Raw genomic sequence first — 27,831 nt, forward strand, 5'->3', positions numbered from 1 at the left:
CTCCAAAACCAACACAGCTTGCTGCTGGTATACTTGCATACTCTCTGTCACCAACACACACCAGCCTGAAGAAACAGTAGGTGCAACAGGTTCTCAACAGTCTCGTTTGCCAGTGTTGTTGATGCATCTAGTAACAAAACAGGACTGAAAGTACCGTGTTCACCTGAGCACAGCATTCCAAAAGAATGTAGCGTGCCCAGCTCAAAATGCCTTGGAGACATAATATGAAAAATTTCCATGTAACAGAAGCCTTACATAGATCATACACACATTAAACAAGTGTGAAAATGCAAAACTTTGAATAAACTTTTCATTTCCGTCCCCCAAAAACTTCCACGTTCCACTGTCAACCTGACATTTCTATTTTCAACATTTTAGTTTAAGAACTCATTTTTTTCAACTTTTTATAGATCTTTACAAGCTCGACTGCAAAAAATACACTCCATTCTGACCAAGTTTCACTCCCAAAAAGCTTTTGGGAGCTGTGGAGGTGGAAAGTGAACATTTTAACTTACTGAAGCTGATGGAGAACATGAAGTCTCATACTATATGCAGAGTGAACTGAACAAAACTTTATCAAGAAGTGAGCAGTAAAAACTAAACCCAAGGATTAACCAGGAGCTGCAAAATACAGGTTATCCTACAACATCCAAAGCCCATCTGTTGCCTCAACAAGTCTTGATGCTCTGTACTAAATTCTTCTTAGTGGTTACACCTTAACACGCCATCATGATTTGACATTTCTCTAATGTCAAATAAGTCATTAAGTCTGTAACCAGACAGGAATCTTAATTCCAGTTTGAATTTGCAACCAATACTGAGTAAGAAGAAATCAAATTATGCAATTATGAAATGTGATAACAGCATTTAGCAACCAAACTCTGCACACCCCTTCTCTTCCTACATAGCTCCAGAAACACCCCCTTCTGCTTTTTATCTGGTTCAGAGTGAGTAAAATATTGCTTTTTCTATATTCTTTCCATATGAAATTAAAGCTATATATATATATTAATCCATTAATTTATTAATCAAACTAGTATTTTACTTACAGCAAAGAAGCCGATTCGACAAAACCAGTAAAAATAAAAATAGCCCTTATAACCTTCTTAATAAGAACTCTGCTTTTTATTTATAAAATGGTAAATTCTAATATTCATCCCAAGGCAGAATGGTACACAAAAATCCTGCAACAACAAATAAGATTAAAATATTAGGATATGGTGGACAGGCAAAAGGCCCCAGAAGTCTGTGTAGGTAGCAATGTGAATTCTCTTATGCATATTGTCCATTTCACTCTGTATCATGAAGTTCATTTGCTAACTTTAGATGATTTAATTTTCTTTATGTCACGGCTTTGCAGAATCAAGGTCCCATTTCTGAATTTTCCAACCTGTCCTGCAGGCCAAATGCTAGGCACTGATTTCTTCCTTTTGGCCTTCCTGAAACCGGGAGAGGAAAAACAGTAATTAAAATAAACAGCAGAAACACACGTAAACGCTTAATATGGTGGAAAAGTCATCTATTTATGCAGAGTTAGATATTATGGAGCATCAAACCATAGCATGTAAGGACTTCAGAACGTTTTCCCTTCATAGACATGCAAAATTTCCAGCACTACAGCATGATTTACATTTTTAAATGTTTAGAAACACAAAGGTTTTTGGATAGAGAAGGAAGACAGAGTATAGAGGGAACCTACTGCAGTAGAATTAGAAAATGTCAGCTCACTTTCAAGCCTCTGTAGCCTGTGCTTTGCAGAAATTATTCCTTGGGGCAAATGCTCTGAGCAAGTGGTGTCTCATGAGTCTGCACACAGGGATTTTCATCCCTCTGACCTCCAGCTTACGGAGTCTTAAGGACTCTGCAGTCTTAAGACGTGTTGGAGCAGAACTGACATACTTTCAAGTAGAGATGTGGAACTGAAGCCTCTGGAACTGCTAGGCACAGAGCAGTGTCACCATTTTTTGAGGAGCTCAGCACTTGGAAAATTTTGTTGCACTGTAACCTCCATGATTTCAGGAGTAAGACTGTGCAATTACATAGGGGAGGTACACTGGGGAGACCATGTGAAAATCACCTCACCTCTCCTGCTCTTTCTGCTTCTTCTTCTTCTTCAGAGAATCACCTTTATGCTCCTGTTTTTAAAGACACATATTTTAACCACCTGCACAAATAACACACAGTAAATACCCTTTGCTTCACAGAGCAGCAGGCACTTAAGCTGGGAGACCTGACAGAACAAGTGATGCAACACATTATGGAGCCACTGCCAGGAGTGCCGAGCCCTTCCTAACACCTTATGGAAAGTACAGCCCACTCACGACCAACGTGCTGTCCTTGCCACGTGCAGAAGAAGAGGCTTTCTTCTTGGGCATGACAGATCCCAGGGTCAGAAGAGGGACTTGCTACCAGGCAGGTGTGTCCTGTCACCCAGCTGAGGGCAGCTGTCAAATAACAGGGTACAGCTGTGACTGGTCATGCACTGGATGCACTTTGAGCCACATGCCAGAGGAGGAGAAGTAGGTCCCTGAGACAGAAGGTGGCAGGAAACCAGCTGATAGAGTAATTACTGGCCCCACCAGCCTGCTCCCACCTACGTGAGAAGGCTCCATAGGGAGGCAGAGAGTAGGCTTAGAGCCAGATGGGCTGTGCTAGAGGATGGATGCAACAGAAGCCTCACCCTTGCTTTAAATAATGAGTAAGATCCTAGATGGAATTGTGCTGATAAAAAAGCAGTTGAAGATCTGGCTCTCTGTGGTTAGACTACTTGCAACAACTTTAATTGGGGACCACTTTGTTTCCTCTTAAGAGGAAAGTATAAAAAAAAGCCCTGCTGATTTTGTGTCACCAGTCTATCAGCCTGGAAGGGTGAGGCAGTGAAACTGACCACAACACAAGCCTAACTCTGTGCCTTCATACTGCACACAACCAGCTTTTACCAGTGAGATTAATCCTGTGGGAGCCAGGAGCCCAAACCACAGGGAGCAGCAGGTGTCAAGCTCAGGCACTCCTCCTGCACCTGAGGCATTATCTCTCAGGCTCTTGGGCTGGCTCCCACACATGCCTTTTATACAGAAAATTTCACACAAACCTTTTCCTTATTAGCATCCTTCGCTGCTTTTTTCTCTTTCAGTTTCTCTTGGTAAGTCCTGTAGTTCACACATGCCTTTTTGGGGGGCTGAAACAAAGATTGGGAGGGATACTGCTGATTCAGTTTTCAGATAGGTTCAAAAATTATTCACACACTTGCACAGAGTGCACTATTTTTCACATGGTGGTGGCAAAACATCAAAAATGCTTATTTCCTTTTGGGGGAGAGGAATGGACTTAAGAGCCATTAGGTAGTCACAAATTGTATCTTTCTTGGTAAAGACAGCAGAGAGAGACAATAATGTTCTGTTATCAGTTCTATAACGTTTACACACACACTCTAATAAAAAAAAAAAATAACCCACTATCTAAAAAACACCTAAACCACTATTTTTTTCTTTTACACTAGTTATGAAAAAATAAAAACTTTTCTCCATCTTTAACTCACTGTGAGAATGAAGTTTTAAAAAGTGAGCCCCTGTTTCCAACTATTTATTTTTGAATGGCCTGATAAAAAATTAGTAAATATTGTTTTTCAGCCTGATTGGTCATATTTCATCTATACTACTTCCCTGGTAACACAACCATACTAATTTTCTAATCATCTACAGAAAACAGGTAAGACAGAACAAATGATAAAAGTAAAGATGAAGTGAGAGAAGTGTCAGGGCAGGGGATTTTGTGTTTTAAAAGAGTAATACCAAAGCCCCTCGTGTTCTTCACTGCTTTTCTGCACTGTAGCAACTGGGGGACCTCCAGCACAAACCAAGGTACAATTACCTTGGCGCCCAGCATGATAGCGCGCTCCCGTTCCCAAGCACGTTGCTCTTGCTTCTTGTAGCCAGTGATTCCAAACTTGTGCACTTCCAGGCGAGCCTAGAATGTCAGAGAAAATGCATTTCATAATGTTCAGCTTGTAAAGTAATGCCTGGCAGAGTGCAACAAAGTCATACTCCTGAGGAAATCCTGGCTAATACTGGAAATCGGAGTGCTTTAAAATAAAATTGAGTTCTGAGCTATACTGCAGAGCAGTTAATGCTGTCCAGCTAATCTCTGGATGGTGAGGACTGTTAGTGGGAAAATTTTCAGTTCTCCTAATTTCACATAATATGGATCTCCTCCATGTAAAAAATGAGCACTTAACCACTGAGAAACATGGATGGTGGTTTGACTACACACATATGCAGAGTTAACACTACAAGCATACCTTGGCACAAAACCACTAATGAATCCTTTAACCACTAATGATCTTTTTAAAATCAATGATTAAATCCCCACCCTTCTTAGCAGTTCAGAGTGCCATGCAGAATCTCCAGTGAGAGATTTCATTGGATCATAGCACATCCCTGAGCAGAGATTAGGCACACAAAACAGCTTGCATAGATCTGTAAACAAATTAGTAGCTAAAGGTGACCAATGCTGGTTATCCTCATGTAAGAACAGATTAGAATCAAAAGACAAATGGAAAAAGCTATTTGTTGTTTCAAAAACAGATGCCAATACACCTTTTTTCCTTCCCACATGAGATGTCAGAGATTTAACAACATAGGGCTGAAAGAACTGTGCTAAACATTATGGGAACTGAAGCACCTTTACACATCCCCCTCAAATTCTCATTGGAAGACCAGAAGGAAAGGCCATGAAGTTGTAGCACACCTCTCTCCAGACTGGGAAGTTGACTGTTGCCAGCCTGCTCCTCCTTTGGCATGGCATGTAGCCAGAATTACCAATTAGGAAATCCTCACCTACAAGAGACAGCCATTTCTGGAAGGGTTTCCCATCAGTCCCACCGTAGCTTTCTCAAGTACACACACACACACACACACACGTAACTGCACACTAAACTAGTGACATCAGTCTGATTCTACTGACTTACCTTTTCAAAGTTAAATTCTTGTCTGACTGCATTTTTCTCTTCATTCACTATTTGGGTCTACAAACAGAACAAAATATTTCAAATCAATAGGACAAGTAACACCAGTTTAAATGCTGATTGGGATAGCTTTTTGAAAAGCACTGAAATGTAAAGTCAGTTATATGGAATAATACACAGGTTTCCAGCAGTATTTTTTTCTAGCTTTATTACCCGGATCTATTAAGAGAGACAGTTTCAATGGCAGTTTTCTAGGTAAGTATAACAAAAACTGCCACATGTGAGCTATGCATCACTCACATTTCCATTTCCAAACCCATACCAAACAGCTAGTGTAGGATAGGACATGAATTTCAAGTTGTTTTTTTTCAGACAGTGCAGCAGTAATAGCACATGCACTCATAGCTGGGGCCACACACAGAACAAGCTTAATTCCCAACTGCATGGACATATATTAGTGTCCATATCCAGCTCCACTATTGCCAAAGAAACAGCTCCAAAGGGTGCACTGTCAGCAGAAGGCAGAACCCACTTAGTGCAGGCTGAAGAAAGTACTTGCTCAAAATGAGCCCAGTGAGAACGACATCTTTTCTACTCCACGAGTACACAGAGACTTTTCATCAGCAGTTCTCAGTTTGGAGGGGGACTCTCCAGGGGGAACATACTATATCCTAGAAAGAAAACGAAACACAGAGTCTCCAGAGAGAGAGTTCCATGCTTGCCCGTTACAGGAGTGTCCCACATGGGACACTGTGGAGCAGTTACAAATCTCCCAAGGTTATTTTAGACTGTCTGCTCTCTGATTTCAGGGAGGATGTGCTGAGCCACCACTCTGAGTGGAATACTCTGCCCACTCCCAAGCAAACTGCCATCTGTTCAAGAGATTACCCTGTTCACCTTCCCTGTTTCCTCCCAAGGGTACATTCCACTCAGAGGAAACAGGAATACTACATAAGCATTAAAGCTTAACTGAAATACTTTTCATGCATTTCCTTTTCACTCTCCAGGACCTCAGGGCACAGTGAGTCAGGTTCAGGCCCAAGGGTTACACCAGGGCTTCCCTCTGCATCCACCACGGCCAAACTCCTCTCAGCTCTGCCAAGGCTTCTATATAGAATTGCAATTTCAACCACAAATAAACCCAGTTACCTTCAGAGCATTTTGCTAACAAGCCTAACACCAGTATTTTCAGGTAGAAAACCTTCAGCTATAAAAAACTTAAGAACATTTTTAGAGGAAAACATGCTGGAAAAAGCACAAAAGTTTATGGATTCAAACAACTGCTTGAGTCTCTTGAGGTTCCCAATTCCAAGCAATCAAACCCCCAAGATAAGTAAGTCCCTCTGAATTCCAGACAGACGTCTGTTAGCTCATCAAAGCTTATTTTAGATTTGGCTTCTGATGTTACAGAGACAACTCAAGGAAAACAACCAGAGAAGCTATAAAATCTAGAGACCAATCAACCCTTCTGCTCAGCTTCCAGCAAAACCTATCCAGGCCTCCCTGTTGAAGCAACAGCTAGGGGTTTTGGTAGTGCAAAACTGCACTGCAAAGCAGTTCAGCAGCGACAAACCAAACTAGAGGACTGAGACCTAAAGCTGTCACGCCTTCCCCCACTGACTACCCAACACCAATCCTCCGAGACAAATGCTGCTTGTCAACAGCCCAGGACAGCACACAAAACTCCTGGGCACTAAAGTAACCAAGAGGCTTTGCTTTCCATTTCTTTCACTTCTTGCCATAACATCAGGCCTGCCGGCAAATCCATCTATTTTGCTGGAATGCGCATATTTCAAATACAGGATTCTTATCCAGAGATCTTCGGAAATTGAAAAAAATGGTCTTCGAGTCCTGCCCTCTCCCCTGCTTCATCCTGCCCCTGCTTCCAGCAGCCCAGCTGGAACTCAGCAGGAACAGATGCCGTCGAGCTGAGCACGGGGATGGCCAAAGCATCCGGATTTCCAGGCAGCGGCATCAGCAAGAGGGACCGACCCGGGCACGGCAGGGCTGGGGCCGGCGCCGCGTCCAGGGAGCGCATCCCGCCCCACGGGCAAGGCTCCTTCCCTTGGGGCAGGGGCGGCTCGGGGGCAGCGGGGACCCCGCGCCCGGCCGCCTCTACCTGTGCTCCGCCGGCGGGCGCTGCCGAGGGGCCGTGCCGCTCCTTCCTCTTCCTCCCGCGGAACACCACGACCTCCACGGCGGGCCTGGCGGCGGCGGGCGGCGGGGCAGCGCCGGCCGCGCTCAGCTCGGCCCGCAAATCCCCGAAGAAGTCGCGGGCCCCGCGCCGCCCGCCCTGCTGTGGCTCTCGTCTCTCTTCCTCCTCCTCCTCCTCTTCTTTCTCCGCCGACGGCGGCACTGCTCTCGCTTCGCCGTCCTCCGCAGCGCCCCGAGCGTCGCCGGGCTCCTCACCTGTGCCGAGCACATGCCGTGGGTCAGCTCCGCGCCGCCGCCGCGCCAGAGCGCCCACGCCCGGCCCTCCTCCCCTCCCTTCCCCAGCCCCCAGGGAGGATCGTGGTGCCGGCGCCGCGCCCGGCACGGCCCCGCGTACCCACCCAAGTCGTAGAGGGCGCCGAGCACCGCCTCCAGCCGGCGGCGCGGCTCCCGCGGCCCCATGGCTGCTGCCGCGGCGGGCGGACGGACGGGCCGGCGTGTGACCCCCGGCGGCTCCCGTCGCACCCGACATGGCGCCGCCCATGGCGCGGTGCCCCCGCCCTCCGCCGCCGCGCCGCACCAGGCAGCCGGGCCGGGGCGGCGCGGGGCCATGGGCACCGCGGGAGGCGGCGCCGGGCGGCAGGGCAGCGCGGCGGGGTAGGGCGGGCGAGCGGGGCGCGGGGCGGCGCGGCGGAGCTCGCAGGACCATGGCGACGGCAGCGGCGGCGGCGCCCGGGCGGGCGCGGCGAGGGGCGCCCATGTACTCGGTAGGCGGCAGCGGCGGCGGGAGCGGTGCCGCGGGGAAGGAAGGGGCTGCTCGCCTCACCTGCGCCGCGACGGTGCCGCTCTCTCTGAAGGGGAATGACGGCGCTTGGCGCAGGCTGCCCCTCCAACCCCTTACCCCCGGTTTGTGTCCCCGGGGAAGCGGGGACCGCGCTCCGGAGGGAGGGACGAGGCCTTTCCCGGGCTCCGGCGGGACCGGCCGTTTCTCCTCACCAGGAGTCCCACCTTCCCGGGCCCCCTTCTCTGCCTCGGCTGCTCCTTCGCTATCTGTCGTGTCAGTCGCGACAGCCAGAGCTCCCGATCCCGAGTGCCGCGGCTCCCTCAGAGCTGCTGCGGAAGGCCCGGCGGCTCAGGGGAGCTGGGAAGTGTCTCTCCCTCACGGAGGCTCTGTCCCGGGGCGGCTCTCGGGAGGCAGGCGTCCGGACACCGGGCGCTCCGCTGGGCTTCAGCCCCGCAGCATCCTGTCCTGCCAGCCTCGGTGAACTCGGCGCTGGGAGATTGTCGTGGGGATGGAGTGGCCGAAGCGGGTTTTCCTGTGTTGCATAGTGAAAATTACTTTATTGACCTTGTCTGTTCCCTGCAGCTCCTTTTCCAGCTTCAGACAAGGAGGTTTGGGTGTGGGGTGAGAAACCCCAGCTCTGTATAAGCATTTGGAGAAGGGGACTAGGGAGAAAGGGAAACAGCTCCTTGTTTCGGCAGAGATTCCCAAACTTCTCTTCTGTGTCTTGTCTGTATGCTGGTATGCCAAGGGCGTCGCGAGCACCATAGTTACATTGCATATCCTAATTATATGGGAGCAGAGGAGTTCCAGTTTCCTGCTGGTTTTCTTTCAGACTTCACCGCTGTCGTAGTAACAGGGCATGTCACTGAATTTTCTGATGTCCAGGTTTCCAACAGCGTGTTTTCTAAGTGTGTTCTCTACCAGCTGGCAATTGAAGCTGGAACAACAGCTTGGCTGTAATGTGTAAGAGCACAGGTACAAATATTTAGTGTTTGCTAAAGTGTGTGGTTTGGCTCCCTCAGTGCTCCTTCAGAACAGGGCGTAAAAAATATCTGTTGCCATGGAGAGAAATCAGTTGCACATCAAGTCTGAAAACATGAGATGAAGAGCAGAGGCAGAGAGGTAATTTTTCAATGGGCCATGGCCCTTGCTAAGCTCTGCTCACCTGAGTTGCGCAGGGGAACAGCTGTAGCAGTGCTGTGACTGCTGATGTGGCTGATGATGCCCATGCTGACTGCTGAGTTTCTTTGTCTGGATTTCATGTAGTTGCAGATTGCAGGATGTGAACTTCTCTAACTGACATAAACGTTGCTTGGATTTTCTGAGGATGACTTGTCACATACTGATCTGAGTAGGTGATACTTAGAGATAAATATTTTCTGCTACTATTCTGAGCTATCTTTTTTGTCATTATAGAAAGCAAGGGACTTATTTCTGTTTTATTTTTAATCAAGGGGGTTGATATAAGGTGTCAACAGCAACAGATGGCTAATAGAAACTATTTCCAGTCATCTTAACAGAGCTTACTCAGCTCTTGCAAAATACTAACCAGCTGAAAGCTGTAATGCTAAATCATAGAGGACAAAACCCCCTAAAAGTCTTGCATTAATAGAGGTCGGGGTTTAGTACCTGTATGAGATTGTTTTGAAAGTCCCTGGAGAGTTTTTTCTGCAGTTACAGTGAGGTAATTCTCTAAACTGCAGTTGTGGAAAGAAAAGTTATACAATCTACTAAATGCAATTCTAGTAGAAGGATGGTCTCCAAATCTGCCTATCTCGTGTGGATGAAAGAATTTGAGAAGGTCAAACATTAAGGTAGGATTTGTGTCCTCCGATAAAACAAAATTGACTTTTGATAGAGATGCAGCTTTGAAGGATTTTTTGTCATTCTCAAATGGAGATATTCCTGATTTGAGGGGTTTTTTTTTTGTTTTGTTCCACTGAATTACCTTGTGTTGATGAATGGACAGCAGCTAAAGGTTTCCTCTCTACTAAATGTCAGCTGCTCTGATAGTGTTGCTGGTGTGGCTGTGGTCAGCTGTCAGTGAAACCTGACTCCCTCTCCCAAGGTTGAAAACCCAGTTGTCATTGCTGGGCGTTTTGCTTATCTGTTCCTTGTGTTCCCCTGTGTGTTTGCTCGTCAGGCTTTCCACTCAGTGCCAGAAAAGGTCACTGTAAGAGCCCATGAAGCCCGTGCTTTATCCTTCATTATCAGATAGGTTCTGCATGGGTCGTATACAGAAAGAGGAAGCAGAATGAATGAAGAGGATGCCAGTGCTACCCTTCAAGTGGTACTGTGGAGGAAGACATAAGCAGTTTTATTTTTAGTATCTTCTAATAAATATGCTTGGTCATAACTAATACTTCTATATTTTTGTTTCACAGAGGCTTACTCCAGCTGTCTTACTTATCTGGTGGCTGTAGCTGCTCTTTTGAAGTTTAGAGAAGGACAGTTTCAGTCTTGGAAAGACTGAGGGGTCATTCATACAAACTGTGGTGATCTAGGAGATAATAGGAGACATCTCTCTCCAGTTCAGGGGTCTGCTGGCTCAAAGGGAAGAGTTTTGTCTCAGAAATTTTTTGCAGTGGGGTGGACCCACAATTGGTTCTTGATATCCTGGGGCTTTATTCTGCTTAGCAGTGGCACTGGTTACTCAGAGGTTGTGCACTCTTTTTACCTATGTGTGCACCGTGTTGTGTTCACGTGGCTGACAGTGAAGTGGTTTGTTGTTTTTTTTAATTTCTTCCTGCCTGGTAATGTTTAGTGTGCCTTAAGTCCAAGCTTTGTGAAAGCCACAAGTCACCAAGGCCCCAGATGCAACTTTTAAGTAGCAGGGATTATTTTCTGTGTGTTGATGATTGGGTTTTTATAATGCCAGTCATGGCATTGTCTTAATGAAGCTGTGAGAGTTGGAATCAAAAGTCTTTTAGTTAATACCTATTAATCATGGAGAGGCTGGAGGCAAGGCACTTCAGCTTTTAAAATCCATGTCCTCTCTCAACTTCTTCCTGTTGGATGGAATTAAGTAATGTGGCACAGGGTGATTTGGGGATCTTCGCAATGAAGGGATTAGGGTGAGGGTTTTTTGAGGGGGAGGTGGAATTAAGTAACATGGCATAGGGTAATTTGGGGATCTTTGCAGTTGGAAGGGATTAGGGTGAGGGTTATTGGGTGGGTTTTTTTTTGGGAGGGGGGGGTGTTGGTGTTCATTTGTTTATTTTACTTTTTAGTTTCTTTCTGGATCACTCTTCCAAGCAGGTAGTATTGGTTCCTGCAGTCACAGAGTATAGCATACAGGCATTATTGAAAGCTAAGAAGAAACTCCAAATGTTGCAGAAGTAGTGCATATCATTCTTTTGGTGCTGTAGCCAAGCAGGTCACCAAACAGCTTGAAACAGTGTCTCATTCTTCATTTGTATGTTCCCAGCAGAAAGAGCTCTCATCAAAGAAGAGAGATGAGTTTGAAGATATCTTGGAGGAAAGGCGGTTGTCCAGTGACTTGAGATACGCGATGAAATGTTACACCCCGGTCATCTACAAGGGACTTTCACCTTGCAAGCCAAATGCTATCAAAAGTGCTGTTCTCCAGTCAGAGCAAGTTCAGTATGTTATCAAGCAGGTGAGTCTGGACAATGAGCTGTAAGATGAGGCAGATTGAACACAGCCAAGCTTTGTGTGCCAGCAGGGAAAAAAAGATTGTTGCTGACCTCGTTAAAATGATAATTGTACTTCGGAAGATGGTCCAGTAAATAAATGTCTTTTGGCAGGAAAAAAAAACCCACTGGAGTTGCCACTAAAACTGTCAGGTTCATGAAACAGTGTTTTGATTTTGCATATACAGCACTTTGACATTAATTTATCCAGTGTGTCTGACTTCTTTTTCTTTCTCCTCCTACTCCACTGTTCTCACCAAAGAGCAACATTGTGAAAGACATTAGTGCTCTCCTTCTTAGCAGACATTTTTGTACTTTGAGGGTGTCTTGTAGGAATTTTATAGGTTAATGGTGGATTTATGAACAAGTCCTAAATGCTACTTGCACTAAAATGGGAGTTATATTTCATAGACAATTCTTTGAATTAGAAACACTGTTTAAGATGTAACCATATTTTTGTTTTAACATGAAGGGCAGCTACTACTTTATAACAAATAAAGTATTTTATGGTTAGGCTGGCTGATACTTTGCACTGTGTTTAAATGCCTGAAATAAGTGGGTGTGTGTTAGTTAGCAGGGTAACTAATTTCAGTATCCATAAAGAATAATTCCAAGTGTGTAGAAATATGCAAGATGTTTTGGTTAGTCCTGAGTGACAGGCTACTGTAAACTTTTTTTCTGTTTGTTTCTTTTAATGGCTAGTATTGCCTGTGATACATCAAAATGTGTTCTAATACATGATACATCAAAATGTGACACAGTAAAGTATGTCACTCTACACCACAAAGTAGTTCACTTTCCATTATGGATCACTAGGTAGTATGGAAGCCAAAAAATCCTTCAACTCTAAATAAACTAAAAAATTTACTGAAAGAAAATACAGAGGATTTGACAGAAAGATGTCTGTGTGATGTATTCTTCTGAAGTACTTTTTAGATAGAAAATGATTTTGATGGCTATTTTCTGGGCTGGCATCAAGTGTTTTAAGGGAGTTAGCAGACCTGCCATTCAGCCTGGATACCAGCTTTGCAGTAGAGATTACTGGAAGTTTCTAACTGAGAGTGTCCTGGGCAATGTGCCCAGCAATCTATGATTAGGGTCCTTCCTGCCTGGGCAGGGTTTGCACAGCTTTACACAGACATACTAGAATTTGTGCCAAATTGTTAAGGTTACTAAAGTTCAGTGTAGGAAGTTAAAGTCATTTGTTTGTTTTAGCTTGCTATATGTGAATGGTCTAGTTTTTGATTTCTGATTTTGCGAAGTTCAAATGAACTGTATGGCAAGTCTTCTGCTGGTGAATGAGAACAGAATCTCTTCTTGCTGAATAACAAGAAGAATTTTTGGCTTCCTAAGCAAGACTGATTTTCTCAGGCTTAAGTGGAAGCAGTTTTTGGCTTCTTTAAGTGGCTAAAATAATCAGTTTAAACTACATGTGGAAATACTTAGGATGATGGGTAATGCATTTAAGAAAACACAACTGACCTAGTAGATATATGGAGGTAGATTGGAGGAGATGGATTTTCTCATATGTCACGAAATGGAAATAATAGGTCAGCAGCACTGGCTTCCAAACAGACATTTGTTTTTTTGGAGGCTTTTTCTTCGTCCATTCCTTTCCTTTCCTCCTCTGTGTAGAGTAAAAGTCATGCTCCTTATTCCATAACAGTAAAAGGCTTAACTTTTCAACTAAAAATTTCTAGATTCAAATACCAAATTGGAGGGATGGCTATTATTTAAGTCTGTTTCAAGGAACTTCAAAAGGGAATGTGCATGGCAACAGATGAAAGATCATTGATATGCACAGTTGGTAGAGATGCTGCTTTGTATGCGGTTCAGCTCTCCATTGCTAAAGGAATACATCACAAAGAAATGGAAGCGTGATAGGGCTGAGGTTCTTTGCAAATTCTAACCCAAATGCACTTAAAATGTTTACATTTTGACTGTGTCTACAAACATAAGCTTCATTTTACTATTGAAAGAAAAATGCAGAGAGCCTTCTTCAGACTGATAATATGAGATAATGGATATGGATAATAATCTTTGAACTTAAATCTCCTCAGAATATACTGCAAATTAAAACATTCATATGGTGTGTTTGCGGGGAGGATTGTTGTATGCCCTCCCCTGTCATTGACATCTAAGCTTATTTTGGTTTTTTGAGCAGCTTTAACTTGGCTTTGTCATGTTGGCTGGCACCAGACAGATTCTGTATGATTAGATCCATGCCTGTCGCATAAAACAATCTTGTGGACTATTGTAGTAGTTCTCATAGTAGCTGTGGCATGTTAGAATGGTATGCATGGGCAAGGGGAAGGGAACAACTTGTCACTGCTGTTTTGTTTCTCCTTAGTTAGCAAAAGAAATGGGAGAATCACCTGATATTATTCAAGAAGAAGCCACAGAAATCCTCGATGAGATGGGCCACCGTATGCAACTGGGAGCTGTCAGATTTTTTGCCTTCACTCTGAGCAAAATATTTAAGCAGCTTTTCCAGAGAGTTTGTGTGAATGAAGAAGGAATGCAGAGAGTGAGTACTCGTGGGAGGAAAAAGTTAAAATATTTTCAGACCAGTCACTTGGACAAGAGCTCTAATAATCAAATTACAAATGTGAAAAATACCCCCTGAAAATAAAAAAAAAAGACTGCACTCACTTCTGTTTATTAGTGCATTTTTTAGTAAATGTGGGAGGAAAGACAGATGATATGTAAGTATTTTAGATGCAAACAGCTATCAGGATTTTTTGTATATTTTCCAAGTGCTTCCTATGGTAAGGAATACCATGTGCCTGTGATTCTGTTAGGTCAGTCACTGAAAGAGTGTTTTCTATCTGATATTATAAAATAAAAATGCATTTAGCTGAGTTGGGGGTCAAAATATAATATTACACAGCTGAGTGGACTGGCTGTTCTGGAAAACCCTCATACAACCAGGAGTGGTGAAACACTGCGCACCTCTGAGGCCAGGGGATGCTTTAGGTTTGCCTCAGTTTGCAGGAACTGTTGTCCCCCTATTTCATTTCAAGATATTGCTATTCTGGAGGGTGCAGTGCATTCCCTGGAAGTTAGCAATGTCAGTCCTGACAGCCCTTGTTTGTTATCTGTCCCCATGAAAAGGGTTTAGAATTAGACTGTCCCATGATGGGATGCCCCTAGTTTCTGATTCCTGTGATACTTGTGAGCCTCAGGTTGCTGCTCTGGAAACAACTGCTCCAAATTTCCTATGGGTTCTGTGCTGATAGAGGTATCAATTGTGTGGACAGAGAAACAACCCTCAAGCAAATGGGGTTTTGTTTGCCTTAAGGCCAGTGCAGGTCTATATTTGCAAGTTTCAACAGTCAGTAAATACTGGGACAATACTGTTTGCACTGTTCTTTTTCAGTTGCAACACGCCATTCAGGAGCATCCCGTGGTGCTGCTGCCCAGCCACCGAAGCTACGTGGACTTTTTGATGCTGTCATATTTGCTATACACGTATGACTTGGCCTTGCCTGTCATTGCTGCAGGAATAGGCAAGTGTGTTTTTAATGAAGTTTTCAGGATTCAGAGAATTGGTAGCATTCTCTGGTAGCTGCAACTATAAGTAGTTGTGTTTAACTTCTGGTCCAAATATATCTTGTTAAATCCTCCTTGGGTGAAGTGCTTACAATGTCTGAAAGCTTCTCATCGGTGCTGGGTCCTGTCAAAGGTGAATTTTTTCATAGCAAGTTTGCCCAGAAGTAGACATGAGGCTGGGGCAAAGATAAGGATTGTGAAGAATACTTCTATTTGCTTTCATAGCCTGGTAACAGGCAAAAACTTGCCCAGGTGCTACTGTGGGTGCAGAACTTTTGGTGATAGTTCATACGGTTTAAAGTGCAGTCACAGCACCCAGATACGAAGTATCAGACACATCATGCTCGTTTCTGATGTGATTGATTCCTTTGAAGTATTGGCAGAACTTCATGACAGAACAGAGCTTGCAGGGAAGTGATATGTCATACCAGAGGTCAGGATTTTGGGCATGCTTAGTTGTAAAGCCAGTATATTTGTGGGAAACAATTCTTGAGGGCTTGAACAGTAAATGTCTTCCAAGTTAATGTGCTTTTTGATAATCTGGGTCTGTAAGCACTTAACTTAGAAACTTGATCTTGGAAGTCACAGGTATCAAACAGGTCTTCTAAGCAGGCAGGAAACCACCTCAAGTCTGGTGCGGCACTGTAATATGGGCAGGTAAGCTAGCAGAGGTCTTGGAACCTACTGCTTTACTGTACTCTGCTTTTCCAATCAAGAAGTTAGGAAGACTTCTAGATAGAAGCTGTGAGAATGTGCTTGCTATGGAAGATGAGATTTCCCTGGTCCTTGAGTTTGCTGCATCTGGATGATGCAGGTTAGAGTCACAAGTTGATGTTTCAAAGCTGCCTTGATTGAGGTGTTGCAGTTTGCCTGTTGTGTATTGTTCAGAATCTGCTCACGTGTTGTTACAGGTATTGATGTAATCCTTTACTGAGTTGGATTAGAGTACTTTTGAGTTTTGGACCTCAAAATAGTATCTTAAGATACTAATAGTTTACTTACAAGGATTTTTTTTTTTAATGATTAACATTTTTTGAATGCTTTGGGTGCTTCAGGGTCAAAGTTCTCCTAAAGAATTAGGGGCTTGTACCTTGAAGCTGCCTGCATGTGTGTAATATTTTAAATTCCTCTGTAGAAAATACAGTTCTCTATGGTTGTAGTTGTATTTCATAACTGCATATCATGTTAGAGGTTCACAAGATGTGGTTTACTGTCAAACTCACTGTCAAAGCAGCACTTGTACTGAGTGGAGAGACTCTCCTGATACAGGTGGTAAGTGTCCTTGCTTTGTTAGTAATCTCTTGGCTTCAAGCATACAGATAGATCTGCTGGGATTAGGTAAGGGAAGGTAAACAGTTGCCAGTGACTCTCTAGTACGTCCTCATACAGTACATCAGCAGGAATCTAGCTGGTGCTGGGATGATGTTTCTGACACCTGTGACATCTTCAGGGCAGTCATTGTCAGTGTTGCAACTATAAGTGTGAACTTATTTGACAGAGTGAATATCTGTTCTCCAGTGTTTCATGGTTTGAGGTAGCAAGGAGGTTGGAGTGGCACATTGCCTGCTAATGTGTAGGCTTGTTTTAAATGCTTCTATAAGAACTTTGTTAAGTGTTTTTTCCTGCTTTTCACACGTTAAGCATTGACTGTCATTGCTTAAAACTGAAGAATTATAAAATAATTTTAGCTGGTTTGGTGTACATCCCCCAAAATGATGAGTCAGGATCATAGTTGGTCTAATACAGTTTAATTGGCTGCCTAATTTCTGTGTCTTTTGGGATACACTCAGTCGGAACTACTTTTTTCTCAAGATGAGTGAGACAATGTACTTCAGAAATTCAAGTCTTTATTATGGCTGAACTCTGGCCATCTAAATTATGAAAATAAATTGCTCTAAGTGAATGCAGCTTAAAAAAAAATGGCAGGCATATTATAGTTTGTCATTCTTGTTTATATAAGTCTTGCTAGAGAATTTGAAAGCAAATAAATGTGTTTGCAACAATGGAATCCTTGAAAGAGATCATCTGTATTCTGGTAGTCAGTGTGCTACAAATTTTGTGGTTGATTCTGCTGGCTGATATTAATCAATAAATTTTGTGTGTGTGGTTTTGGTTTTTTTTTTGATTGTTTTTCAGATTTCCTAGGAATGAAAATAGTTGGTGAACTGCTACGAAGGGCAGGTGCCTTTTTTATGCGACGTTCCTTCGGTGGGAACAGACTCTACTGGGCAGTGTTTGCTGAATATGTAAAAACAATGTTAAGGGTAAATAACCTGCTGTACTCTCAAAATGTATGCTTGCTGGAACAATTCTTGTGAGATATGCAGAATGTTATAGCTGTGTGATTGGAAGTCTTCCTTGTGATCTGATTAAGTGCTTTTTAGCTCAGATTTGCTGTAGGTTAAGACCACGTGTGCACTCTTTTATTATTACACAGTTCAGTAAGTGATAAACAAATTACTGCTCATAGTTACTTTGCCTTGTGTGCCCATATCTCATGACAAACACAATATTTTCATTAATTAAACTATATGATGCAGCAAATAGAATGAATGAATATAGGCTTACAGATGACTGAAGTTAGATGTGTTTGTCTTTCATTAAAAAAACACAACTTATATTTGAAGTACTTAAAGCTATTTGTGGGCAATAAAGAAGAAATATTTTTTTCTGACTAGCTGTTTGTTTGTTTGTTTACTTTTGAAGAATGGCTATGCCCCAATTGAATTTTTCCTTGAGGGGACTAGAAGCCGCACTGCCAAGACTCTGACTCCAAAATTTGGTATGTTTATTTAAGATTGGGAACTTATAATATTATTAGCGTTTTGATTAGTGGCTATGTGCTTTGTAAGTTCTTTGGGTAGAAAGGGATGTTAAAGTAGAGGGAAATTGGGGAAGTCTGTTAGAGAAAGGGGGCTCCAAGGCCATAGAAAGTACAGCAATGTATTCCACTTGCACTCTACTGCTTTTGCTCCCTTTGCCCCATTGTGTACTAAATTCAATAACTCTTCACCCTTTTCTTCCTAGACAATAGGAATCCCCTGGTCAGCAGGGAAATATTGTAGCTCTGACTGTAAAAGTAATGGGGAATCTTTAGAAGGAAGATGCTGTGCAAGCACAGAGCAGTGCTGCTGAAAAGAGCACAAGTATCTGTCCAAGAGTGTTGCTTCCATTTGCCCTCTGTTTTAAGGTTTGGACAATGTCTTTTGCTTCTGCTTGCTTGAAGAGAGAATAGACACAGTGCACGCCTATTAGCAGCATCTAAAATGCAAAGATAATCCTTTCCAAAGTTGAATTGCAGTTGCTTTTCTCTCTTTGAAAGAGACAGGTGATTTATGTGGTTTTTCTTCCCAATTGGCAGGTCTTCTCAGCATTGTGATGGAACCCTTTTTCAAACGTGAAGTCTTTGACACGTACCTTGTTCCCATCAGCATCAGCTATGAGAGGATATTAGAAGAATCTCTCTATGCATATGAACTCCTAGGAGTCCCAAAGCCCAAAGAATCTACATCTGTAAGTAAATTCCTTAAGAGCAGAACATAAGTGGATGTGTACACACCCTGTAGCACCAGAATTTAAGTTTTCCTCTTCCCATTTTCATAGGGGTTGCTAAAAGCCAGGAGAATCCTCAGTGATAATTTTGGTACCATACATATCTACGTTGGCCAGCCAGTATCCCTTAGAACCTTGGCATCCGGGAGGATCAATCGGTGCCCATACAATTTGGTGCCCAGGTACCACATCTTTCCACGGTGTATGCACAGGAAAAATGTTTGTTTAGTCTACACCTATGTGAACTAATTTGTACTTTGTTTTCATCTTCTCTCTGTCTGACTGTTCAGACTGCTGAACCTGTTTGGTCTGACCAGAGACTTACTGTGCTTGTGACTGGGTGTTTCTGAAAGGAATTGTTACTTGTGTGGCTTTGCACTTTGTTGAGAAGATGCCACTTTAAAATTTAATGGTGGTGCATGAACCAGGCAAAGCTCTGTTTTCTGAGAATGTGGTACTTTTGTCACTTAAAATTTTCACCTTTCTCTCACTTCTCTCACATTATTCCTGCAAGCTGTTAAGTGACGGTGTGTCAGGGAGCTGGAGCTGTAGCTGGATTGTGTTGCTTTTGCAATTAGTTGTGTAAAATGTATTGCTTTAGAATTTTGTTTGAAGATAGCAATGTACAGCATCAGTACAGAGGTGTGTGCTTCAGGTACTGTCATGAAGCTACTGATGTTTTGCTCTGTACTTCTGTTTTACATAGCACATAGAATCACCCTGCAGATGTTAGGTGCTGTAAAGTTATAGATCTGGGAACAATACGTAAGAAATAAAGAAGGGTGTTATTTATATTTGACTTTTTGAGCTCTTTATCTTAAATTGCATTGTTTTTTTCAGGCATCTTCCCCAAAAGCCATCTGAGGATATCCAAGAGTTTGTCAGTGACGTAGCTTATAAAATGGAGCTCCTGCAAATAGAAAACATGGTTTTGAGCCCGTGGGTGCTAGTTGCTGCTGTCCTGCTCCAGAATTTGCCAGCCATGGAATTTGAACTTCTAATAGAAAAGACTCTGTGGCTTAAAGGCTTAACACAGACTTTTGGAGGATTCATTGAATGGCCTGGTATGCAGAGAAAGTGTTATTTCTGTTCCTCTTGTTGCTTATGAAATATACACATTACATTGTATAGAAGCAGTGTATGGTAACAGCTTTACAGAATTCTTAGAGTTATAAATGGATTTTAGGATATGCTAACAATCATGCTGAAACCTGACAGGTTTTGACTTAAACTGTTAAAGATAATACTTTGAAAAACAGGTGGAAACAGGACGGATATTTTACTGTTGTATCATGAAGTGTGGCATGAGAAGGAAATTATAAGGTACTTTATTAGAGTACTACGGTTTGTGTAGTGTCTCCCTTTCTGAATTCTGTGTAAGTCACAGGCAGTTGTCTGATCTGCACCAGGTAACTTTGTGTACTGCTACACTTCCTGCTCGGTACTGGCTGCAGTGCAAGTTGTTACTGGTGCAGAGGACTAGCAGAAACAAATGGGTGGAGAAAATCAAAACTGTCAGTTGTCTGTTTATTTTTAAATTTCACTTTATCTCCAGAAACAATGATGACTTCTGAATGGAAGGCTTCTTTGGTGGTTTTATTAATATATACACACCCCCTTTTATATATATATGTGTGTGTGTGTGTAATGTATATGTTGGCTGCTGAAAGGTTGATTGTGCTTTCAAACCTTGTGTCTGAAACTTCTGTATGTGAGCCAGTGGCACAGGCAATTTTGGAGCCTCAGGATGTAAGTGGTAAAGCTAGCAAAGAACAGTATTGTGCAATGCAAGTACATTTACCTTTCCGCTCTAGGTAGACTTAAACCAAGGATCTTTGCTTTTGTAGTCCTGTGTATAATAAAGATTCCTTCTCACTATTACAATAAAAAAATCGGAGCAGGGTACTGGTATAAAAGAACTCTGCCACCTGTGGAAAAAAACCACTTCATTCAGGGATCAACACTATAGGGAATGCAGCCAAAGTCTGCTTCTGCCAGACTGGTAAAAGCAAGAATTTCGTGGCAATACTTAAACAACTTTTAGAATCTTACTACACAGTAAACTGAAAAACATACCACATTCAGGTTTGCTTATTTATTTTGTTTATTTTCTTAGCAACAGTGAGTAAGCATTTGCTTTAGTAGAGTTGTGATGTAGTCAGGGAACAGCAAATAGGCATGGTAATGAAATGGAAGAATGACAAAACTGAGTGGATTTTGTTGGAGTGTGCTGGCTGTGCTCAAGGCATCGGTTGCATATGAACTGGGTTTGTTGTTTCAGTTTGGATTGTCAATTTGAAAGAAGAAATGCATTTTAAAGGCCAGTTTGCTGATGCCAGCAGCTGCGTGTACCCTCTGCAGTCTTCAGTCCCAAAACAGCTGGTTATGTCTGCCTTTGTCATGCTGGTGGGTTCTTACAGGCAGAACATTTGCGAAATTTTATATTCAAAACTGGAGTTGTAAAATTACTTGCACAGACTTCTGCTTCCTGTTGCACTGAGAAACTCGGGAGCTTTAGCGAAACTGGAACAAAGTAGATTGAAGGAGTAAATAAGGTGCAAGGAGATTACATGAAATCTGTATTAAAAGAAAGGAATGTGATGTTTTTTTGCTGTCAGAGGCTGTATTGATTTAATATGCCTGTGGTGCTTTGAACATGTAAAGTGTATTTTAGTGTTCAATATTAAGTTTTTATTGCTTGTTTGTCAAACTGATTCCAATTTGAAGCAAGAAATGTTTCTCATTGAGTAGGAACGTTATGTAACAATATTTATGTTAAGTATTTTTATAAATTTGGTTTGGGATGAGGCCTTGCTTGTGTATGAGAGTTGATGAAAAAGTCTATAAAAAGACCTGTATCTCTGATTCCAAACCTGTAGTGTTGGAAATGCTTAAGCAGAAGTACAGTTTCCATTTCCAGAGTAATGAATGTATCCCTCAAACAGATCTATCCTTTTTATATTTGGAGGCTCAGAATACTTGTTCCAGAGACAAGACACAATTACAATTTGTAATTGTTAGAAAGTGGAAGAATTCAAAGTGTTTTAATTATAGAAATGTCTGAAATTTGTTCTCTCCATGGCATACGTGCCTACTTTGCCAGTTCCTGGTATGGATTATATTGGAACATCTCTCCAACTGAATGTTTGGTGTAGTGTCAGAAATACCAGTGCATTTTAGGCTGTTTAATAGAGTTATGATCCCTTTTCAACTTCCTGAGTGTGGCATTTTCCTTCCAGATAACCTGTGTGCCAAGAAGGCAGTCCTGTCTGGCCTCACCCTGCATTCCAACATTGCTTGCCTTGTGGATGGCCATGTGGTCCTGAATGACAAGGGAGTGGAAGATGGAGCCGTAGGGGAAATCGTCTTCAGGCGCGCGCTGGCCGTGCTGATGTGCGCCACGTACAGGAACCAGCTGCTGAACGTCTTTGTGCGCCCGGCCCTGGTGGCAATCGCCTTGCAGATGGCACCCAGCTTCAGAAAAGGTACACTGGGGCTCTGAGAACCTGCTGGCTTTGCTCCTTCTGCCATCAGCTGGGACAGGAGCACCAGGTTCCTGTGGCTGCTAGTGGGAGCTATCCAAGGGTGTTATACTTGGGATAAGGTAAATGTGTTGGGAGGGCGTGTGGATATTTTGCTTGCCTTTTTTTGGTGTATCCTTTGTAGGATTTGATTGTGGCATCTAATGCATGCTCTGAGAAGACACAAGCCCCTGCTCTTTCCTTTTCTTAACAGTTGAATCAAGTGCTTTGAGTACTTGCTGTTCTCTTGTGGTTTCTGCCATTGTATGTATGCTTTAAATGTCAAAACCATATTTTATTTGAAGTAGGTACTCTCTCAAATAAGGAGCAAATGGCTCTTCACTTGCATTTACAATATTTTTTCCAGAGGAAGTCTATAGCTGCTTCAGCTTCTTGAGAGATGTTTTTTCTGATGAGTTCATCTTCTTTCCTGGCATTTCATTGAAGGTAAAAACATCCTTTATACAAAAGCACTGGTAGTAATGCAACAAACTAAAATAGCATCTGATTCAAGGGCTCTGCCAAACAAGTGCTTTGTGAAAAACACCTACAGGGATATCACCTTGATCTGTAAGTGGGAGGGAGAGCTTAAAAGGGGGTCATTATGTTGGTTGCAAAGTACTGTCTAAATCCTCAAGGTTGCCGATGCAATTGTTTTCCCCATTCCAGTAAAAAAACTAAAAATTGTGAAATTGCCCAATTCTGAACTATCAAAATGAACTGCAGCACAAATTTGGCTTTTTTGCATAAAGCTACTAGTCTTCCAGCACAGATCTGAAGATACATGTTAAAACAATGAAGTGCAAATGCTGTCAGGGGTGCAACCTATGAAGGATTTTGAAGTGAGAGCTTTCCTAATGGCATGATAGCTTCCCTCATAAGAGTCTTATGGAAGCTTTACTTGCATCCATTTTTGCTTCAAAAGTTTCCCCTCATTTTACCTTCTGCCCCATGCAGCCATCAGTCAGACAAAGCCAGTATTGTTCCTGCACACTGGATTAATTAATATCCAGGAGCCCTGGATAATATTCCAGGTCTCAGTGTGCCTGTGTGCACCCCTAGCACAGCTGGATACAGGCAAGCTGGGAAAACTGCAGGCACCCCTTGGCTCTCTGCAGGATTTGCTCTGTCAGTTTGTACACAAACCTGCTGGGTCCAAGCTGGCTCTGCCCCAAACTTCAGGTGCAGACAAGTTTATCAGTAAAAAAATATCTGGTTCAGCCTCACAAGATAAATTGGTATGTGTAGTTTTTATTTGGATTTTGAGCTGATTACATGTGATTTTTATCAATGCTAAAGACAAATACATGATGGTCATAGTTATGATATTTGTGCATTGAAAAAGAGATAAGTATAATTTTCACACAAATGTTCAAGACTTGCAAATGCATTAAAATCTCATAAATTTTTACATAGATGAGAATTGTCTTTTTTAAAGTCTGACTGGCACTGTTAAGTTTTATTTGTTAGCAATTGTTGCCTCTTGCTACTTTTTTGAAATAGCAGATAGCAGCAGGGAGCGGAAGGGTGGCTGGCTATGATTGACTTTGCTGCAGTAAGATGAAAGAGTTGCTGTGATGCTAAGGAATCTTTTACCCACCCACTCACCCCTTTATTCATTCATGTGTCTGTCATGTCCTTGTCCCATCCCTTCGTGTTATCTGTCCCCCTTTCACCCATATTGGTGGTAAATTGGTTTTGTCCTTGACATTTCCATACTTTGTAACTTTTTGTACATTTTGTTTTCTGTTTGGTAGAGGGCAGGTCAGTGGTCTGTGTTACTGTTTATTGCAAACAGTGGACATGAGATAAAGGCAAACCCTAAGTTTAAAAATAGATAAATAAATAAAACACCCACAGGAAAAAGCCCTAAACTGGACAACCTGACCCTGTTTTGACAAAATCCTGAGGGTGCTCAGGCTGGCTGCTGCACTAGCAGCCACGGCCACTTTCTTTGTGCCAAGGCCTGTTGTCCATTGAGGAACTCCTGTGTTTAAGAACATGTTCCCGCTGCCTTTTTATAAAGGTATTTTTGGGAGACAGGAAAGTTTTGGTTCAAGTCTCTTGAGAACTGAGTTCAGAAATGAAAGTGGTGCCCTGTTGTGGTTTCTGTTGTTGATTTTGTGGGGAAATGGTAGCTGCAATTCTGTAAATGTTAGAATTTTAGTTATGCATTTCTCACCCAGGATTTTGAGGAGGGATGTTTTCTACTCACAAAATGTGATGCCATTCAAACGAGTCAACAGGAGATTTACCCTACTGACAAAGGAAGTGGTACAGTGTCTTTCTTGTCAGCTATGTTCAGACCTTTTGTGGAAGGTTATCAGGTATGTGGTCCTTCAGAAAACAATCTCTTTTTCTTCCTGTGTTTTATAGGGAAAGTAAGAGAGCTGTGATACTGCTGTGTAAATAGGCTGAGAAATGCAAAAGTTAAGAAATAGCAGTAATGAATCTTAAACACCACCCTCCCCCAAGGATCCCAGTTTTAGCTTTTGGCTCAGACTTGTCCAATTTACTAAAGCCGTGACTACTGTGTAATGTGATGGCTCATTGTGGGTTTATAAGATTCACAGGGAGTGTGCTGCTAGCAGGTTCATTGCTCTTTTTTATGAGGAGCTCTTGCTTAATTCATTTTGTGTGGGCTGTCCTGCCAGGTGTGAAAATGAGTTTTCATCTCCTATCTGATAACTTCTATGGGAGTCATTAATTACATCCATATATCTTTAAATTCTTCTGGTTTTCCCAAGGTTTTAATAAGATTAAATATTTAAATTCCTGTAGTAAGCAATGCATAGAAACCCAGATGTCTGGTAAGTCAGTATAAGATTGATGAGACTGTAGATGTTTACTGTAGTGGAATCTAGTTAATGATCTGATGTGTAAAGTGGGTGGAACTGTACTGATGTGCCCATTTGTTCTCATCTTCAGAAAAGGTATTGCTTTAAAAAAATTAAACTGTTTTTGGTTGTAAAAACAAGAATATAAATTTAGTGTCTATAGAAATACTGAGTCTTAGTTTAATATTGGGATTCTCTTACCTGTAAAACAGTAATAAAGCTTCCAGATGCCCTGTGCAATGGTACCTTTTGAGTTCCTCTCCTGTGCTCTTCAAAGTGGAATAGTATTGCTTACTTACAAGGACACGTCTATTTATAATTCATTACAAGCTGACAATATAAAAGAAAGGAATTCTCATTTTCTTGAAAATGTTAGTTAATTTTCAGATACCTCTCAAAGGAAATGAAAGAAGCATTTAATGAGAAGCAGTTTATACCTGGAGCCCGCAACTTTGTTTTTCAACTTCTCGAGAAGGGTGTGTACCGCTGTTATGCAATACGATTTTACAAGAGCAGCCTGTTAACTGAAAATTGTAAAAATTTTAATTGTGTTTCTCCCTTCTCCATAGGGAGTACACAGTGTTATGAAGCGCTGTCTTCTGACATGCAGAAAAATGCCTTATCAGCTCTTGTGCAACTGGGTGCAGTGAAGAGGAAGAAAACGTAAGTAATGATAGATTTCCGGTGTGTAGAAATCTTAGTGGCAATTCTTAATGTCTGAGCTCCTAGCAGAGCAGCAGAAGCCCAACTGCCTGAGCACCAGAGGTTGACTGGATTGACTGGAGTCATGGAGAAGACCCAATAGTTCCTTTCTGTACGTGATGTGGAAGTGGAATGGCATGCCCTCATAGTGGAAAGACTCCTGTGGGACCTAACAGCTAAATTCATTAACTCACTAGTAGGCTGCTTCTGATTCCCTTTACCTTTTGGTTTTCAACTTTCCTGCCAAGGCTCTGATAAGAAAAGAACAGCACTGCTTATTTGTAGTACTGTGTGCTGCAGTAAGCCTTGTCAGGAAATGCAAGCAATAATCAGGAACACTGCTAGTTTTGGGGGACTTCAGCACTGAACTCATCTCAGAGCAAGATAACTGAAAGCTTAATCATTCGAGACTTTTTACACAGTTCATGGTTTGTAGGCCAAAACCCACCTGTTACTGTGTTATGCATTGTTCTGTTATAAAACAAATCAGTGTTGTGGTACTTCTTACCGTGTTTAAAAGTATGATCATGGAAGTCCCCAGTGCAACAAGTCCCTGCAGTGCCTTGAGTGTTTCACAGAACATAGTTGTCAGCTGATGACCTGAGCTATTTCCTTACGCCTCTGTTCATGAAGTGAATTGGTTAAGATAGATGTCTATAGCTAAATTCCCCTTTCAAGTAAAAGGAATAAATTGAGTGCAACAGAGTTTGGGGACTATGAGCAAGAGGAAAGATGAAGAAATAATGGTTGTTCTTGAGCAGAAGTCTGACATGTCCTTAAATTTGGTATGTATGCTGGTAGGATGAAAGATACCATGTAATCATGGAAATGTTTTAATTCAGATTATTTGTGTAGAAATGACTGGAATAAGAAATATTTGTTGAATAAACTTTTTTTTTTTTTTTTGTAATTGTAGGCCAAATGGGTTTACTTACAATGTAAATCAAGAGGCTGTTAGTAAAATCCTGGACATGTTTGGTAAGTGTTCCCTAATTTGAAGAGAGCTTCTCAAGTTAAAAATTACTTTGGGCAATGCATATATGTTAGATTTAGTGCTTTCCACCTAGTAGTTCCATAGATTTAACTGCATAAAAATCTTAGTAATGTTCTTTACAATGCCTTTTCTGCTGTCATTAGCTACAGCTTTGAATCTTCCTCATTTCACATAGTGTGCAACCCAGTGGCTGAGGGCAGTAAAGTAAGAAGTAGTTTATTGGCATGGTGTTTGCAGCATGTTGATCAGAAGTATTTGCTGTGGGTTTTTCTGTTAGATGCTCGGATACCTGTGCAGAAACCCGTGGCTGCACGACTCTAAACGGTTCCTGATGCTGTGAGTGGATGTAAGCTCCTGCTGAGAACGTGGACCACTGCCCCACTGGAGCAGGGACAGGACCAGATGAGGTTCAACTCTTGCCCAGCCAGCCTGCAAGCATGGGTGGCAGAGAAGTGTTTCTTCAGCTGGACAGCTCTCTCCATTACCACTTAGGAATTGCTGCTGAGGGGCTTAGAGGTGTACGTACATCCTCACCGTGTTTTGTTTTTCAAAACAAATTAAACGTTGTCTCTTTTTTTTTTTTAAATATTGAAACAGATGTGCACAGCAATGGCTACCTAAATACATTTTTCTAGACTTGTAACAAGGAATGTGATTGGTTTCCAATATTTCATGGATGTGAAAATGTAACAGGGAATAAAAAAACTTGCTTTTAAAATTAGTATTTAGAAAAAAACGTTGCTGGCTGGCTAAATGCAAGGCAAGGCCCACATGAATGACAAGCACAAATCACCACTTGGGCAATAACCAGAACTGATACGTGTGTTGGGTTTTGTGTTTTGGTATTTTATGTTTGGGTTGGTTTTGGTTTTGCTGGTTTTTTTTTTTTTGTTTTTGTTTTGTTTGTTTTTTTTAAGGCAGCTTGGCATTATTTTAATTACTTAATGAATGTTATATTTAAACATTAAAGCACCGTCGATAACGTGTCTGTCGTCTCTTCTGCCTCCCTGTCTCACCGCTGGCTGCGCTGTCCGTTGAGGGGGCAGAGCTCTGCCCTCGTCTTCCAGGGTTTTTATTTCCCCGGTGCTCTCCTCCCTGCTGCCGCCTTACGGAAGGGGAGCG

General features: G+C 42.3%; 2 protein-coding genes across 5 annotated transcripts; one reads left to right on the forward strand and one right to left on the reverse strand.

Moving 5' to 3' along the window:
- Positions 1-1,103: 1,103 nt before the first annotated feature.
- FSAF1 (40S small subunit processome assembly factor 1) lies at positions 1,104-7,648 on the reverse strand. The gene is made up of 7 exons (XM_086877860.1): positions 7,516-7,648; positions 7,083-7,372; positions 4,967-5,023; positions 3,871-3,966; positions 3,092-3,178; positions 2,083-2,135; positions 1,104-1,439 (listed from the first exon to the last, which is right to left on the reverse strand). The coding sequence occupies exons 1-7, from the start codon at positions 7,574-7,576 to the stop codon at positions 1,310-1,312; spliced, it is 774 nt and encodes a 257-aa protein (XP_086733986.1). The 5' UTR covers positions 7,577-7,648; the 3' UTR covers positions 1,104-1,309.
- GNPAT (glyceronephosphate O-acyltransferase) lies at positions 7,630-27,695 on the forward strand. Of its 4 annotated transcripts, none has more exons than XM_086877850.1 (16): positions 7,630-7,881; positions 11,326-11,517; positions 13,902-14,078; positions 14,931-15,060; positions 17,240-17,367; positions 17,810-17,885; positions 18,465-18,616; positions 18,707-18,837; positions 19,496-19,719; positions 21,895-22,140; positions 22,544-22,623; positions 24,363-24,503; positions 25,390-25,489; positions 25,583-25,676; positions 26,632-26,693; positions 26,987-27,695. In XM_086877850.1, the coding sequence occupies exons 1-16, from the start codon at positions 7,645-7,647 to the stop codon at positions 27,028-27,030; spliced, it is 2,214 nt and encodes a 737-aa protein (XP_086733976.1). In that variant the 5' UTR covers positions 7,630-7,644; the 3' UTR covers positions 27,031-27,695. The 4 variants fall into 4 exon arrangements, with proteins under 4 accessions (XP_086733976.1, XP_086733977.1, XP_086733979.1 ...); XM_086877851.1 differs by having other exon boundaries at positions 11,329-11,517; XM_086877853.1 differs by having other exon boundaries at positions 7,845-8,020; positions 11,329-11,517.
- Positions 27,696-27,831: the final 136 nt, after the last annotated feature.

The sequence above is a fragment of the Cyanistes caeruleus genome, chromosome 2 (assembly GCF_971803275.1).
Source record: "Cyanistes caeruleus chromosome 2, bCyaCae1.hap1.1, whole genome shotgun sequence".
Classification (NCBI taxonomy): Eukaryota; Metazoa; Chordata; class Aves; order Passeriformes; family Paridae; genus Cyanistes; species Cyanistes caeruleus.

What these genes read in the sequence shown, in the direction of transcription:
- FSAF1 (XM_086877860.1), bottom strand. Translation starts at nt 7,576, where the DNA reads ATGGGGCCGCGGGAGCCGCGCCGCCGGCTGGAGGCGGTGCTCGGCGCC. An exon ending in CGCCCGCCGGCGGAGCACAG is followed by an intron (nt 5,024 to 7,082) that starts GTAGAGGCGGCC and finishes TTCTGTTTGTAG; the next exon opens with ACCCAAATAGTGAATGAAGA. An exon ending in AGGATGCTAATAAGGAAAAG is followed by an intron (nt 2,136 to 3,091) that starts GTTTGTGTGAAA and finishes CTTTAAAAACAG; the next exon opens with GAGCATAAAGGTGATTCTCT.
- GNPAT (XM_086877850.1), top strand. Translation starts at nt 7,645, where the DNA reads ATGGCGCCGCCCATGGCGCGGTGCCCCCGCCCTCCGCCGCCGCGCCGC. An exon ending in TGTCATTGCTGCAGGAATAG is followed by an intron (nt 15,061 to 17,239) that starts GCAAGTGTGTTT and finishes ATTGTTTTTCAG; the next exon opens with ATTTCCTAGGAATGAAAATA. An exon ending in TTCCTGGCATTTCATTGAAG is followed by an intron (nt 22,624 to 24,362) that starts GTAAAAACATCC and finishes TTTCTCACCCAG; the next exon opens with GATTTTGAGGAGGGATGTTT.